General features: G+C 33.8%; 1 protein-coding gene across 1 annotated transcript; it reads left to right on the forward strand.

The window, feature by feature from the left end:
- Window positions 1–496: 496 nt before the first annotated feature.
- Window positions 497–15962, forward strand: LOC127849728 (uncharacterized). Its single transcript, XM_052382478.1, has 3 exons — window positions 497–645; window positions 1214–1451; window positions 15864–15962. The coding sequence occupies exons 1-3, from the start codon at window positions 497–499 to the stop codon at window positions 15960–15962; spliced, it is 486 nt and encodes a 161-aa protein (XP_052238438.1).
- The last annotated feature ends 1567 nt before the right edge of the window (window positions 15963–17529 follow it).

Below are 17529 nucleotides of genomic sequence, written 5' to 3' on the forward strand. Positions count from 1 at the left end.
TTCAACTTGTCTCACTCTTGCCACATTTGTAACGAGAAAGCCCAATAAAACTCAAGGGGATTTTAAAGTGCGTTTCACGATCGATGCGCTTGCATGGATATGTTGAGGCAAGCTTCTAACTTTGCTAACATTTAATGTGGAAACGTGTTTATAAAAGCATGGAGTTTCTTACAACCAGAACGAATTATCTGACATTTTAAAAAACCATGACAATTTCTAAGAACGTTTTTGAAAAGATAAACGATTGAAATAATAAAAAATATCTTTAGCATATGTTTGCTATTTACATATTTATAAAATGTGGTTTGAACTGGACTTAAACGTTAATTACCAGTATTCCGACGTCTTGCAGATTATAAAGAATATTGGAACTGAACACTTACACATCAATTCATGTATCAATTAAAATGTAAGATACATTTGAAATCAAAACGGTTATATGATTAACTTGCAGGATTTATCGTGTTGTTTTCGTAAAAAAAGTGTTTGTGTAGTCATGGGCAACAAGCTGACTCTTGGTGAAGCGTCGTTTTCCATTCGGGACAAGCAGCTTCAAGATGTGATAACATGCAATCAGCTGGTGAAGAAGTCCTGGAACCTCCTAAACGGTGACCTCGATACACTTGGTGGCATTGTTTTTCGTAGGTTTGTATTTGTAATTATTCACGTTTCGATATATTATTATATAATATACCATAGTATACGTTGATGCATTTTTGGACAAAATGCAATAGCAACAAACGCAAGTTTGTTTAGTCATTGTTCTTGGTAATAACACGTTCTTCGAGTACCATGCATATTATTTCAAAACCCCGTTCAACGACAAAATATGTCTTTATAAGATAAGTATAGATTAGTTTATTTTTTTTTTCAATTTTCATTTTTTCTTATTAAATAATGTATCGAGTCCTAATTTATTGTTGTGACATCAGGTAAGCGAGGATAATACTGTTCGTCGTTACGATAACTATCCAAGGTAGTTTAATGCAAAATAAATTAAATGAGCTTCTTCAATAAAAAAATAGTGTGTACTTATTTCTTTTTCTGCCTTTTGCGAAATAAACATCAAGCTGTAAATGGTGTCTACACGATTTGGTATGTAAAATTAAATTAACATTAACGACAACATAATATTGCAACGCTTGTGTAATGTAATATTAAAGGTCAGTAACGCAATACATGTAATATAATACCATACTGTTCGATCGTTAAGGTTTTTCGAGATCGAACCGCAGCTAAAGATTGTGTTTCCCAAAATCGTACATATCAACCACGATAACAAGCTAGATGCGAACATAGACATGGATATGTTAATCCGACATGGGGCTGTTGTCATGAAGGCTTTAGGTGCTGCAGTAGAAAGTCTTGGGGACTCGAGCTGCCTCAACTCCGTCATAATAACCATCGGCCAGATACACTGCTACCGGAATGTAAAGCCCAAAATGATAAAAGTAAGTACGCTTCCATTCTACATTTAAGAATAGAAGCATTTATCATCAATATAATATGTTATAATACACACATATAATATACTATATGTATATATACAATATATATATAGTTTTGCTTTGAACGTTTGAAAAAAAACTTGACTTATTCTGAAAAGTTTCCAAATCATCGGAACTAGTGTTATCAAAAGCCCTACGCTGTGTCAGCCATGTCGTGAAGTGTTCCCATAATATGTGTGTAATGGTAATGCTTAAAAATGTCTGGATCAAACCATTACGTATTGTATGACTCTTCATACAATGTGTTATATATAATATGACTCGGGATATTTTACTGATATATTCACTGGAGTCTCATAGCTTACGTTGTATTTTATTTCGATATTTATGAGGTTATATCGCGTTTGACACTGAATTTTGGGAGGATCCTGATTTTGTTCCAACTGTCGTAGATACTAATTACTAGACGCAATAATTATGCTTCAAACAAGTATTGAGTTATAACTTCACTCTCCAGTTGTTTATGTTCTTAATATAAGACATTTAATGTTGTTGTGATATTGTGATATGGGGATAACCAGACAATACGCAGAGAAGAAACCTGCTGTTCGGTCTAGTTACCGCCAAACAAGCTCATAGGCACACGTAGTGGATTGGGGGTCAAATGAAGATCGCTTAAACAAAACAATACAAATGAGTGTACAAATAGTGGACAAATAATGGTACCGCTAGCAGTCAGCTATTTACAAGGGTATGTCTAATACGAGTATGCCTGTTCTGTTTCAGAAGCTGTGGCCTTGTTTAAATTATGGTCTTCAATCAGTGCTCAAAGAGAATTACACAAAGGAAGTTGCACAAGCCTGGAGGTGTTTGTACTATTATATTTGTGGTTTGATGATACACGGAATGTTAAACCCGGACACTGATTAAATTATGTATTAGGGTATCATTACATTCGAAATTTACATTATGGAATTAATCTTGTTATGATTGGAACACTTCTGCAAAGTATAATACTGTGGTTTTGTATGCCCCCGATGGAGGGCATATAGTGATCGGACTGTCTATCCGTCTGTCCGTCACATTTTGCGTTTAGGTTTCGAAAAATGCTCATAACTTCTATGCTTCAGATAGCAATTTCATATTTGGCATGCATGTGTATATGAACAAGGCCTTTCCATACGCACACACATTTTTACCCCTGTGACCATTACCTTGAACTTAGGGTCCGCGTTTAGATTTCGAAATATGCGTTTAGGTTACGAGAAAAGCTCCTAACTTCTATCAAGCGTATAGGGGGCATAAGTGGCAATATGGTGACAGCTCTTGTTTTCTATCAGTTCACTCACCGATATCACATTAAAGGGACCGTAAACCGCGATTGTCGAAAAAAGAAAAGTTCTAAAATACCATGTTGTTTTACAATTATAAGTGAGAGGATAATACACGACTGAGCCGGGCCGGCAGTGATAATCGGCCCGCAGGGAGCATAACGGCCCGAGGGCCGTTTGCGACATGGGGCCGAATACCACTTCCCGGCCCGGCTCAGCCTTGTATTAACGTCTTTAATATATATCTTACTATGTATTGTTTATCTTTGTTTTTTTCTTTCTCTAAAATTTATTACAGAACCAGCTTTCCCTACTTGTATCTTCATTCAATCGAATACGCAATGTATGACGTATTTCTGTGACGTAATTTCTGTGACGAAAAACACTAGCTTTAGCTATTCTGACGTGAAAGGTTATATAAAATATTTTTGAAGCATCGAACGAAAACAAAAACGTATTTCGGATTGTGCATTTGTCGTGCATAATTGGAAGCTTTGATAAAATTATTGTAATTTCTCCGACAGGTCATTCGATTTTGTAAATCGTGTTTTTGGTGACAGTGGTAAGCATTCGCTACAATCGTTTTAAAAAGTGTGAATTAAAATAAATATAGATAAACGGATAGAATAACAGAAAACGGATTGCACATCGTTGCTATTTGATTATTATAAGCATCGGATTAAAGTTGTCAAAGAGGTTAGTGTGTCTTTTACTTTTTTAATTTTGCTGTTTGGTGAATCATGTTAAAGCTCAAATGGAGGCATAAATCTAATGTGAAGCAGAGTTTCAGTTTCAATCGATATTTGCATTATCCAGATTGCGTGCTACCTGTCATTACATAATCTAATTATGATTGATTATTTCGTTGATTTGTTGCAAAGACTGAATGCGGACGCCATTTTTTCCAGTTGAACGTCACGCGCACACATTCTGAGGGCCGATTATAAATATTCGGCCCTAGGGCCGAATATGTATAATGACCCCGCAACTGTGATACTGGCATGACAAACTGTACAAATTTGTTACTATATATAGTAAGGTATGTATTCGTTTATATTAATTAAAATATCACGACTGGTATATTACATTACTTTAAAAAAGGTGGTAAGTTTTCATATTTTCAGATACCAGGTAACTACCAGTTAACTATAAAAAACGCAAGTAGATCATCATCGTCACGTGGTAAACCCAGGAATGCAAATTATGTATGCGTAGAGAATTGTATATATTTTATATATAAAATTATCTATCTACTTGCGTTATTTATAGTGTGTTTATCGTTATGTCACCTATTTTCGCGATGTCCTTACGATTTCACATCGCGGAATTTTATTACCGAATATACTGAAAATATGAACTTTTTTTCAAGTAATGTAATATACCAGTCGTGATATTTTAATCAATATTAACTAATAATTGTAAAAAAAAGAGCATTTTATAACTTTTCTTTTTTCGTCAATCGCGGTTGACGGTCACTTTTATCAGCACATGTATAATACAGCCATTTTAAGTTTTCGCATGCAAGCCTTCTCATCTGGTTGACATGCTTTGCTTAACATGTGTTTGTATTGAGACTTGCTTTGACAACTATGAAATACAGTGGCTTAGTTTAGTTCAATTTTGCTTTCAAATTCAATTACCTAAAATTGGCTCTCATGCATAGATTTACATCACGATAACAAAAGGCCACCGATAAAGGAAGTTAACTGTTATGTGTTCATTATTTATCATTTCCCAGCCACTAATGTATTTGGCTGAGCATAATACACTATATATAGTGACTACACATCGGAAATTGAGCTTCATTAATCTTTATCTGACTTGTTTATAAAGTAGTCATTCATATATGTTTGTGTTATTTGTTGATATAATTTATAGTTATAAAGTTTGCATCAAAACAAACCTTGATATATTTTAAGATCAATCACACTTATTAATAACAAACAGAATATTTGTTGTTTTTTGTGGAATATCGATTTTAATTCTAGAGTGATCATAGACAAAATATTTTTCAATTATCACGAATAAATTAAAATCCATATTCCACAAAATTTAAAAGAAACATGGTTACAAATGATGTTTGCATTTTGTTGAAATAATGAAGTCGTAACATCATGAAAACGACGTCCTTTCACAGTATACCAGTGAAAATGATCATACAATAACGTTTAATTTTAATTGTATGAAACAGTGAATGATCACTTTTAATTTACTGGTATTACTCTATAAACAATTTGAAAGTATATACTAAACACCATTTACAAAATGTATACATGTTAATGATTGCTTAACGCGACAATCATTTTCAGATGACCATCATGTTGAACATAATCTGTCAACCGGTATGTAATTGAACAATCTCATAACCTTACCTTGCATGTGCGTGATTTCGTTTTGCTTCTTAAGAATGTTACACTATAATATAGCAACACTATAAGTATACGTTATAACAGAATATAAATATGATGTGTTTATGTCATTGTATGCTGTTTGTATATGTAAGCGCTAATATGTAATCAGCCGCAATAATTATATGACAGGTTTGTCTTGTAATACATCATTGAATTGGAACATATTTGTCCGCCAAAAAATCACAATGTGTCTGTGTTATTAAGTTTAATATTGATAAGAATAAACACATTTTTGAATTGGAACTTACTGCGTTAAATAACTCAATCTTAAAGATTGTGTTAATAAGGTATGGGGCACACTATTACAATGATTATGACATATTATATCATGAACTCATATTTAAAAATGTTATGGTCCTACTTAAATGTCGAATTGAGACGATGTCAGCTCAAAAATACATTTCTAGTATTTGATATCAATTCTTTTTGTACTTGTTTTTCATTTTCGTACATGATAAGATGGATGATTCACACTTAAACAAGAATAATAGCAGCTGTTAGTAAAAAGCCAAATTTTCTGAATTAGTTAAATATTTACGAGTTATGCAACAAACAAGAAACAACTTGTGAATATAATTTTAATTATAAAAATAGAATTGTTGTATTTAATTCATGCATATGATTTTAAAAACGACTAATTATGTCGTCGCCCATTGAACACCGTTGACCTGCACTTCATTATAACATTTTACCATGTCGAATAGTTTTTTTTTCTTGAAATCTTTACGCTGCTACATCACAGATTGTGTGGTTAACACAAATGAGACAAAAACAGGTGTTCAATTATAGAACCACAGACTCATCACTGCAGTCAATTATAAAGCATTGTAAAATGATGAAAATAATATCAGACTAAAAGGATTAATATCAGACTTTCTGAACTTAGAACAAGACGTTTGTCTAGGTATTAAGTGACATTTGATAGTAAATGCCAAATTTTTTCCTACAGCATATAAATCGTTATTGTGTTAGTATTGTTAACGGTCTTGATAACTTATATTTATTTATTGATTTATGCTACTTACTGAAAAATATTGAAAATACAATGTAATTATTTGATTTTCACCTGACAAACGTAAGCGCGTGTAGGGATTTAGGCCGGGTCTTCTGCGTACGGAGCGGGTGAAGTAACAGCTTGTAGCGTATTTGCGTATCGTTCGTGGAAAAGACACAGTAACCAACAAAGTTCATTTCTGATTTCTTTGCGTTTTATTTCTGCTTATTAACACAACACAACGTTTCCAAAATGTTTGTCAAATACAAGATACATGCGAAGCCCGCAATGGACCCATCCCGCGAAAGCCAGCAATAATGCGACTTGTATGTTCGGCCGTTTTAGTAAGACTGTCCATAAATATAGATATAAACAACGAAAGCTTTGATAATTGTTATGTGTACAATTCTGATTGGCTGTGTAACGTCACGTGTCTACATGTACAATTCTGATTGGCCGTTTGTTAAGTCACGTGTCTGCAACCTAAATATACGTATGCAACGGACACCTAACGAATACATACGGAAATGACCGAAGATTGGCACATACGGTAAGCAAATATTCGTGTCCGGTAATTATAACCCGAGGCTAATGATTTGTTGATCCAGATGGCTGCCTATTTAAGATTGTATGAAATGTGGTACAAATTTCGATCATTATATAAATCCAACAATGCCCCAAATGTGCGTTTTGTGTGCGTTATGTTACACAACTTTCCCCCTTAATTTGATTTTTTTATATTTTATGATTTAAAAAAATCTTTTAAAATTTTACTATTGAATTACTAATTAAATAACAAAAACTACATTCATATAAACACACTCAAATGATGGAAAATATGCGGATAACAATATAATTTCCTTGACAAGCATCTCTGCTGAAATAAATAACATTAGTAATTGATATACAATTTAAATGTCAATCGAAATGTTGTGAAGAACATCATATGTTGATCGTTGGCCATCTGTACATCTGGTGTCGTCCATGTTGTCTTGAAGTTGTAGCTCGCGGCGAATACGATGTTTCATTGAAGTCATTGCCGCCGTCATGAAGATAAGCCGATTGTGGATTCGCCCGTGGCAATTGGAATGCGTTTATTGATTCAGCTCTGCTTTCCGATGTTTAACTTGCGTCGTCGATTGTCGTTTCCGTTGTATTCATCGTTGTTGTTGTTTTCGTTGTCGTTTGTACTTTGCACTTTTGTTGATGGCCCCAGCGTCTTCATTTCTCTCGGGACATTAAGATCTTCTATTGGCCATAATGCTCACGAGGTATTAACTATAGCAGTGTTCTCCTTGATGTCTTAGGCCTCGGAAGTATCATTCCAAATGCGTTATCTACGCACGTTAAACAGTTGAACGGCTGCATCTACTCTATAGTGTTTAACGTCACAAGTATTGTGTCCAGTGTTGCGTCACTTGCTGTCCTTCGAAATCTTCTGGCGTTGGTCTTCTTTTAGCGATAGAACCAGGTATTCACTTTGAGAGTAAACGCCGTGATGTTCCATTCTAATTATGTTGTTTGTTTCTTCTTTTCGTATTGGAAGGCGTTGTCTCGCGAAGTCGCTATTCTTCGGCGTTGTCTTCAAATCTCGATATTTTTATCTGCGTCGTGGTGATACAAGTATCAGTTGTTCAAAACCATGGCAAACATTTATAAATATCCCCTTAGTTATTGTTAAATATCGTCATGACAACTTACTGTGATATCTTATTCAAAAAAATAAATTCTTTACAACGAAAAAATATTAGTCAATTCCTCAAAACATACTTCGGATAAGTACATGACAGTTTGACATCTGACAAGCCATTTACTTAATATGACTTGTGTACCGCCTTAGGCATAATCATTTTACGCACGTGCAGCCATTAAATCTTTGACAGGCGCGCGCCACTTTATTGACCTAGAGTAATGGGTAATGATAGACGTACCTATTCATATCATGGTTTCATAAACCTCATCTTTATCACTATAGTTTTGCCGTTGGGCATAGATTTATTGACATGTTTGACCTGTGCACTTGTAAAAATGCGCAAATATGACAAGGCAGACTTTTATATATATGCATTCATAATATAAGAACACGTATCGGTATACTTCAAAATTCAGGTCTTTGCTCCTAATCGAACTACTCAAATAATTCTTATGCGACATCGCATCTTCTGTCCATAGCGTAATTTGCTTCGATGGCACAGGGATAAATTCTCTTACTCATGAGGACGCTAAGGTTATCAGAACCTCGGGCTCGGTATGTCCGAACGCTGATCAGTCAGCCGTGCTCATAAAATATAATTGTAACCCTTACACAATTATATTAGAAATTTAATGCGTACATATCGTTATATTTTCACTGCGCTATACGCGTCAGATCGCATTTAATTCTTACTTAAAATTACTCAAGACCTTCAATATTACCGATATCCTACATACATTTGCATCAACACAATGACGTATATACATATTTACATAATATTTTTTTTGTGTGTCTGTCCTATTCATATTCGCAATCAACATTATTTTTCTTATTTCCTATTTTCTTTCTTTTACAATTCGGAAAACTATTTTTAAATTTTCCAATAATTTTATTTATTCGTCCTCTTTAATTTTCTTTATCGTTCTAATAAACAAAACCCGCCTTATGTCCTTTATTAAAATAATAAACAAAACTGTTTTAAATACTCTTATTTTTCCTCGTACATTTTAATTTAATGAAAATTTACAAACATTCCAACAATTTAAAATGTATTGGTAAGCAAAAAAAAACCATAAGTCCGTACATAATCCTATATTCTAACAATACCAAAAATATATAAAAATTCTTTAAATACTCTCTGTGTGTACACCTTTAATTTAATGAGTTCCATAACTCATAAAAATAATGTAAAACTCAAATATCTCTTTTTATTCTCAATTCACCGCTATTTATAAAAATGTGCCGATAAATGCAAAATTGGCATGATTTTGATATTTGTAAAATTTGTTCGTACATAATTTATTATCAACACTATTATTTTTAACATCTAACTACATTAAATTCTTTAAAACAATTCTTAAAAATTTCGTTGTCATGACGCCTTTTACTTTAATTTTCTACTTTATAAATTTTCAAATTCCCTCTCCAAGTTTGCCATAATTTTTTTAAACAACTGACCTGAATTCATGTCGCGTTGTGGTTGTGATGTTTTCATTTTTTCGGCACGTGATCGCACTTGTGATCGTACTTCGGTCGTATCCATGGTACACGGCTCCATAAAATGTACTGTGTCACGTAATTGTGTATCGTTCGTGGAAAACACACAGTAACAAACAAAGTTCATTTCCGTTTTCATCGTGATTTATTTCTGTTGAATATATTCTAACACAACACAACGTTTCCAAAATGTTTGTCAAATACAAGATACATGCGAAGCCCGCAATGGGCCCATCCCGCGAAAGCCAGCAATAATGCGACTTGTATGTTCGGCCGTTTTAGTAAGACTGTCCATAAATATAGATATAAACAACGAAAGCTTTGATAATTGTTATGTGTACAATTCTGATTGGCTGTGTAACGTCACGTGTCTACATGTACAATTCTGATTGGCCGTTTGTTAAGTCACGTGTCTGCAACCTAAATATACGTATGCAACGGACATTTTTTCTACACTGTCGTGTAAACATCATGATCCGGGTATGTTGCTATTTAAAGTAATGATGCTATTGTCGCCCAATCGAGATGAGGTTATTCAAACTGAACATGCGTAGATCACGTTCCAGGATGTTCGCGCATCGGGCACTTCGTAATGTTTTAAAATAATGACCAATCTAGAAGCGTATTTAATTTTTGAAGCGTTTTCCGGAAATGTATTTATAATTCATGGAAAATGGACGAAGTAATTTTTCAATAAAAATAAAAGAGTCTGTAAGGGATATTGTACCCATTGGGTTAAAAACAAATTGATCCTTATTACACAGCGATTTTTTTTCTTCTTTATAAAGTACCGGTAAATTGCACTTTCCCAATTACGAAAAAACTACAAATTTCCCAATTGCTGGCCAAAAAATTCCCAATTTAAGTTAAAAAAACAAAAAAAACATTTTATTTTTTTTTTGGAAAATGCAACATTTTGTTAGTTTCCCTGTGCAGCCCTATGGTTTGAACCTAGGTAAATATAATATTGACAGCTTGAAAACGCTTAGTTATCAATTTTAAAGTATTTGGGAGCATAAATTCAAATACACCAATTTTCCAATTTGAGGGTTTCTCGACTCGATTTTTCCCGATTTTCAGGTTTTCACGACTCAATTTTTCCCAATTGGACCGGTACGGGTACTTTTCCCAATTGGACAAAAAAATCGCTGTTACAGTAATATTTTCATGTGTTTTAATCAGCTATTCTTGCGTATTAGAAGGCGTTTTTTAAACTAATTATTAATTATTGTAGTACTTTCGTTTGTTCTGTTTTCTCGTTCTGCTGCGTGACCTACTTTGCTACTTATAATCCGTTTACGAATATAAAATTCTTTTACGGTTGACACATGCTTATCAAAACATCGGGAGTAAATTAATGAAGCAGACATTGTCCAGTGCTCCAGCTAGGATTTGAAAGGGGCAGGGGGGAGGGCTTTTTGTCAAAAGGGCACTTTGGACGCGAAGTATTTTGTCAAAAGGGCGCTTTTGAGCGCGCGGGCAATTGTGGAATGCTTCCTCTTGCTTGTTAATTTATATGTTATTAATAATTGTTATAATATATTATCCCCATCATTATTAAACAATTCAAATATAATGTCTACAACGAGGAAGAAATTAATTACAATGTATTGTAATAACAGATTTATTAATCATCATATGTAAAAAGGGGGGGGGGCAGGGGGGCCCTAGGAATGGCAGGGCGGAGGTTTGGGAGGGCAGGGCGGAGGTTTGGGAGGGCAGGGCGGGGCGCCCTTCCATTTGGGCCTAGCTGTAGCTCTGATTGTCACTTGGTAGATTGGGAAATTATCACACCCAGTTGCCTTTTGTTCTGAAGCCACATGCCGACAATTCAGAAATTTACCGGCGATTGTCCTAGTAATAATACGATAATAATCAATTTGCTTTAAAATAAAACCAAACACCGGTCAAACTGATTAATGGAATCATTGAATGAGACCATGTGTAATTATAAAGTTACAATAAACAGCATAATTATCTGGTGCATTGTGTAAACAATGATGTCAGCCAATAAAAATTCCGCTTTTCAACAGCGTTAGGCGCGGCGTTGTCCAATTATTGTGTATTGCGTTTTTAACGCCTTTTGAATAATAAAGAAAAGCTCTTTTTGAACTACTAGATTTTTATCAAAGCACCGCATCCGCACTGCAAAGTGTCTTATATTATAAATGGTGCAGCCCAGTGAAATCGGGCTGACCATAGTATGGCCGATTTCGGCTCTTTAACGCAGAGTTTTATGTTAAGCAGTGTGCTCGGGCAATAGTTTTTAACCGAAGTCCCGAGGGTAAACAACCCCATACAGTGCATTGTGTATAAAATGCATTTCAAAAGGAAACAGAATACCCTTACTGTATTACTTATTACTGTAATCACATGCATCTGTTTTTACTAATGGAAGTACATTTTCTGATTGTTAATAACTATTTTGGTGTTCCTGGCCAAAAAAGTCATACAATTTATATTGACCTCTTCGGGCTATTGAACACGTCTTCGGGCTATTCACAATTCCATCTGATTAGCCCGAAGGGCTATTCGGCTAAAATATTTAGCCTGAAGACTGGTTTACCAACACATCTTGATCGTAATCGTTGGTGTTATAGTAAACAATTCCGTAAAAAAATAAATAATCAGGCTTAACCTTTACTAATTTATGTTTAACATTTTAACAGGCAAACATAATAATAAATGGTAAACTGTACAAAAGACAGTCGACAATGGTCTATATTTAATTGGACATTTCGTCACAACAATAATATAGTTACGCTGTTAACATCCAGCAAACATGTGGAACGAAAGCGAATTCATTCTGATTGATAGTCTTCTCTAATATTTAACATTCAGTTGAGACGATACGAATAATGTTCTACCAATTTACAAACCTTAGGGTTTTTCTTCTAAGATATCAATAATCATTGAGAATCGCACACTTATCTTTTGATGTTGTATTCGTTGACGCGGTATGAACATTAATGACGAGCGAATAATATTATTTTAATCGGTCATCTGTAGGAATAACACTGATATACTTTTGGTCTTGGAATATGCGTACAGCGTTCTACATAAATAATTCGGTTTGAATAATGATTCCAGAATCATTCTTATGCGTACATATTCAACATTTAATATATTGAACAATTGCAAAATGGAAGGCATGTGGGTGTCTTACGGTCCGTGTCATGTCCTCCATATACTAAAGTCAATCGTGTTTTCTCTAATACACGGCTGAGGGAAAATATTGAGAACCCAAATGCTCCAATATGTAAGATTACTCCCCAGAATGAAAAATTGTTAATCATTACGGTAGACTGTTGCTTTAACCTACGAATCCTTGATTTCGATGCCAGCTCTCATGACTTAGCGTTCCGCAAGAAGGAACTGTTATACCAACCCGAATGGGATGCCCACTGACATCAAAGCCGTTAGTAAATTGTATAATATTATGTATAAATTATCTATTAATTAGTGTACACATGTATTATACAATACAGTCAATTATCGTGCGTAATGTTAATATACAATGTAACAATCTGGTTAGAAAACTGTACAAGCTAAACGCTAGTACAAGCTACTTTTAAAGTCTCTATAACGCTCAAAATCAACGAAAATTTCGTTAAGTGTTTCGTAAAATAAAGTTAACAGCTAAACAATCTGTGTTCCTTATAGCAATAGCCACAATTTCAACGCTAGATGTGGTATGATTACATAGATTTGTGTAGATACAAAATGCTCGTTTTTATTTATTTGTGGCCACAATAAATTCCATGTTAATTTCCTGCTAATATATCTATTGATACGACACACGAACACTAAAATGGTACCATGTTAAAACCATAATAAAAACGAGCATTTTGTATCCACAAACATCTATTTTACCAGACCACATCTGGCGTTGAAATTTCGCCAATGGTCATAAAGAACAATGATTTTTAATTGTTTAGCTTTATTTTACAAAATATTGTACGAAACTTTCCTTGATTTTGAGTAGTAATGTTACTTTAAATATTTATTAATGTAACTTAATGTCAATTTGTGAACTATTGTGACGTGTGACATTTTTTGTTTACTGTCGCTTATATACTAAAAATGTTTTGTCTAAAACCCTACAATAACGCTTGACGTCTTTTAATTTGTGATACAATTAAACAGTTAAGTACAATCATGACCCTCCACATACTGAATATGGCTACTGCGGCATGGTTTTGGAAACACTATGAAGTGTAACTTAAGTAATTTGCATTCATTTGTCATACAATTATTGCAACATCTGGGTTTTTGGGTTCAACATACTTATAGTTGGCGAAACAGTTATGGATTTGTTTAACAAATAACAGCATATATTTTTCAGTATACATGTACATGTGTAAGGGAATGTTTTAGTGTGAAATTATATATTCAAAAGAACAAAGATAAATATACATGTAAATACAATATTTAGGTTCGTACACAAAACTGGTTTGTCAGTAATTATTTTAAATAGATTTTGATAGATTTAAGTAAATTTTTGAAGTTTGGGTAAATGTAGTAATTTGTGTTACCCTATAATGGTTTTATTTGTGATCCATGGTTGAATCATGGATGTCCTGGTCGCCAACAGATGAATCATGTATCAACATAACTTATATCATGTCAACCATTGTAGTGAACTAACTACTTACATATGCATATAGTGTGTTTGTTTTTACAAAATTTATTATGAACACTTATATAATAAAAAAGTTTTTTATGTAGACTACTTGAATTTATTCGTTACCTGCCTTTTTAGTTGACTTATTATTTATTTATGTCCTAAATTATCATTTCTAATTTCTAATGAGATGCATAATGATCCCACTTTATTTTAGGATCTCATTTTATTAAATGATTCCACTTTATTTATTGTTAATGTGAGAAAATGAATGTATTTGTTTAATATATCGTTCGGCCGGCTGGAAATTGTTATACGTGTCGCGAAATGCGAGCACATTTACCATACCTCATGATGGTGTTGATAAACTTTAGTTAATTTGCTCTATTCTTTTGTTTTCAGCAACATATGTTAACATTCATGACCTATCTCTTTATGTTTATGACAGAAAATGTTAATGCTGTGCCTCATTGAAATCATACAGGCACCAGATTATTTTACAGTTTTCATTGTTTAAGAATTTAAGGGACAGTTTAATTTCGACCATCAATAAGGAAAGAACACACAATTAGGTGTTCAAATACAAACTTTTTTTATTTTGACAATATTTGAAACTAAACAATTAAAATAAATTAGTATTATAAAAATGTGCTTTATAGAAAAACATTGTTAAAGTGCTGTGATATAAATTAAACTAATGAAGTGATTACATTAAGTAAAATTTCCGAAGCAAAACAAACGACCTTGTTGTCAAATACTATGATTTTTGTCGTGCTTGTATGAAACTTAAACCCCCGAAGTTTTGCAATATTCAACGAAGTGATCTAAACGATTTTAGACTTCATTAGATGTTTTTACTGCAATTGACATATCATCGACAAAAGCAACAAAAGCAATAATGTTTCGCCAATATTCAAACCAAAGCTTTGTCATCAACATATATTTGTACAGACTGCTACGCTTGCATATTCTAGTTGATTATCACGTATTTTCAGTAATGTTACCCAAGTAAAGAAATGGGAAAAACCCATACATAGCACTTTCTTTTTTTTATAGCATTTTACATTATTGAATTAATAAACTCATTATATGTTAAGATACTGCTTTAATGTATATTTATTGTAATTAAAATAATATTATATAAACAATTGCGTAATGTACCTGCCTTATTACATCACGCACTGGGATCGTCATAGACCTGTTACGTGTTTTGTCAGTTTTAAAAATAAGCCTCAGACACGAACTAGGTACTTTCTTTTACAGGTTTTTATATTATTGAATGAATTAACTCATTTTATGTAAAACTGCTGATTTAATGTGTATCCGGTTGCATGGATTGAGGACCCATTATATGTATTACAGATGTTTTGATATTTTAATGTTTCTATTTCTATAGCTGTTATGTATACTTCATGATCTCTATCCAGTTGTTTTTCACGACTCTTTCTAATAGTAAGGTTAGTCAAAAGAGCAGATGTCAAATATGTTCCATGCGAAAGAGACCAATATTTGTAATGTTTTCGTTTTCCTTTATTTCGTTTTGAGAATCGCGTTGTTAGATAGCCCAAATACTTGTGCTTCTCCAAAAAGATACTATAGGTTGCCATCCGCAGCGATGGCCAGACTGAGCAGGTTGTAGACAAGCAGTTCCATCAGCTTCCCCACCAAGTAGATGTTCTACAAGTCCCTCGTAGTCTTCATCTTACTCTTCGGCTGTGAGACCTGGACGCTTCACGCAGACACAGAACGCAGGATACAGGCATTTGAACATAACTGTCTTCGAAGACTGCTCCGCATATCTTATACGGAGCACAAGACCAACGAGTACGTCCGGAACATGACTGCAACACTTGTTTGTCGACAAGAGCCCCTACTGGCGACAGTCAAACGACGGAAGTGGGCTTGGCTTGGACCCTTCACCAGGCACGACTCTCTGTGCAAGAATGTCCCCCATGGCACGCTAGAGGGAGGTCGACGTCGAGGCCTTCAGAAGAAAAGCTGGATGAATAATGTAAAAGAGTGGACATCCCGTCCCATAGATAAATTACTCTCAGCAGCACACAACAGACCTGACTGGAGGAGGCTTTCTGTATCGTCGTCTCTCATTCCCCTCCCCCCATCGGCGAAACCGGTCAAGATATTGATGATGATTTATTTTAATTCACAATGTTTGCAACACTCCCAATTGTTATTATCAAACCAATTTCTGTCATGTCATTACTTTGTTGTAAAATAGGATTTTCCCCGCCGAATCATAAACAATAAAGTTTGTTCAAAATGATAAAACTTGTGCCGCTACCGACACAATTACCCGTATTTGTTTTAAAACCAAAATGTATCTATCTATCATATAAACAAAAGGAAGACAGTTTCGACATTCAAAAGCAAAATATTTAAGCAAATTATTTGCGAATGTATAAAACTTGCTTGTGATGTTTATCTCACACTTCTTTTGAACTATTATTCTTGGTGTCCAGTTTTTATGCATCGTCGCTTTATCTGCTTTGAAAAAATAAAGATCGAATATACTTTTTCTCTTTAACGTTTGTTTTGCTTCTATAAATGAAACGATATGAGACGAATGCTGATACAATTTATTTGTATTCCGACCAATAACACAAAAAAGCTATTACATAGTTAACATATTTAATATTTATATTTCTAAATCACTCATGTTTTCTCAAATAATTTACAGTGCACAAGTTTATAGCAACGACTATTTTGTGAAGGCAATTCTTAATAAATCTTGTGAAATACAAAACTATTACGTCTATGTTTGCATCTTCCGTGATTAACTTACAATGCGTAACAAGAATTCTATATGATAACTATTGGGCCACATCCATTTCTAAAAGGTTGCAAACTATCTTATATTAACAGAGAAGCAGTAAAATACTTTTAGAAGTATTAGTAAAACACTTGTTGATGACACGCTAAATCCGTCTTATATACTCGTCCAATCTCTAACTACGACATCCTTTATTTCACACTGATTTCTAGTATTCTAGTAGAAAATCTTACCAAAGTACCTGACACATTTTGTTTCACTGAATAGATATGAGATCACATTAAACAAATGTATTTCACTTGTAAAAATCACAATGTAAGTTTTGCACTCGTTGCCCAAGTAATTCAACATTACCGATATTGACAGATTCATATATTCTACATATATTGCAATTCTATTTTATGCAATGACTTAAAATCACACAGTCTGGAGATTCAAATCAATGGTGTAGTATGTAATGGTTCACAAGTATGTTATCAAGGGGCACACCACTTGTATTGTTAGATATGATTAAGAAGCATTCAAGAAAGTGGCAAAACACATATCTGTTGAAGTGACCACCCCCCGTATTTGTTTTGCTGATCTTATACAGTGTACTCATGTTTTGTCTTTCCGCTACTGTGTCTCGTCTACGTTTTCATTACGTTTAACTCAATGTCCATTGCTCTATTGCTATCACGAAGCGGTTGTTTGATGCCTTAAGTATATACCTTCCGCAGCCATTTCTATTTGGCTTTCTTTTA

Source organism: Dreissena polymorpha, chromosome 11, assembly GCF_020536995.1.
Source record: "Dreissena polymorpha isolate Duluth1 chromosome 11, UMN_Dpol_1.0, whole genome shotgun sequence".
Taxonomy (NCBI): domain Eukaryota; kingdom Metazoa; phylum Mollusca; class Bivalvia; order Myida; family Dreissenidae; genus Dreissena; species Dreissena polymorpha.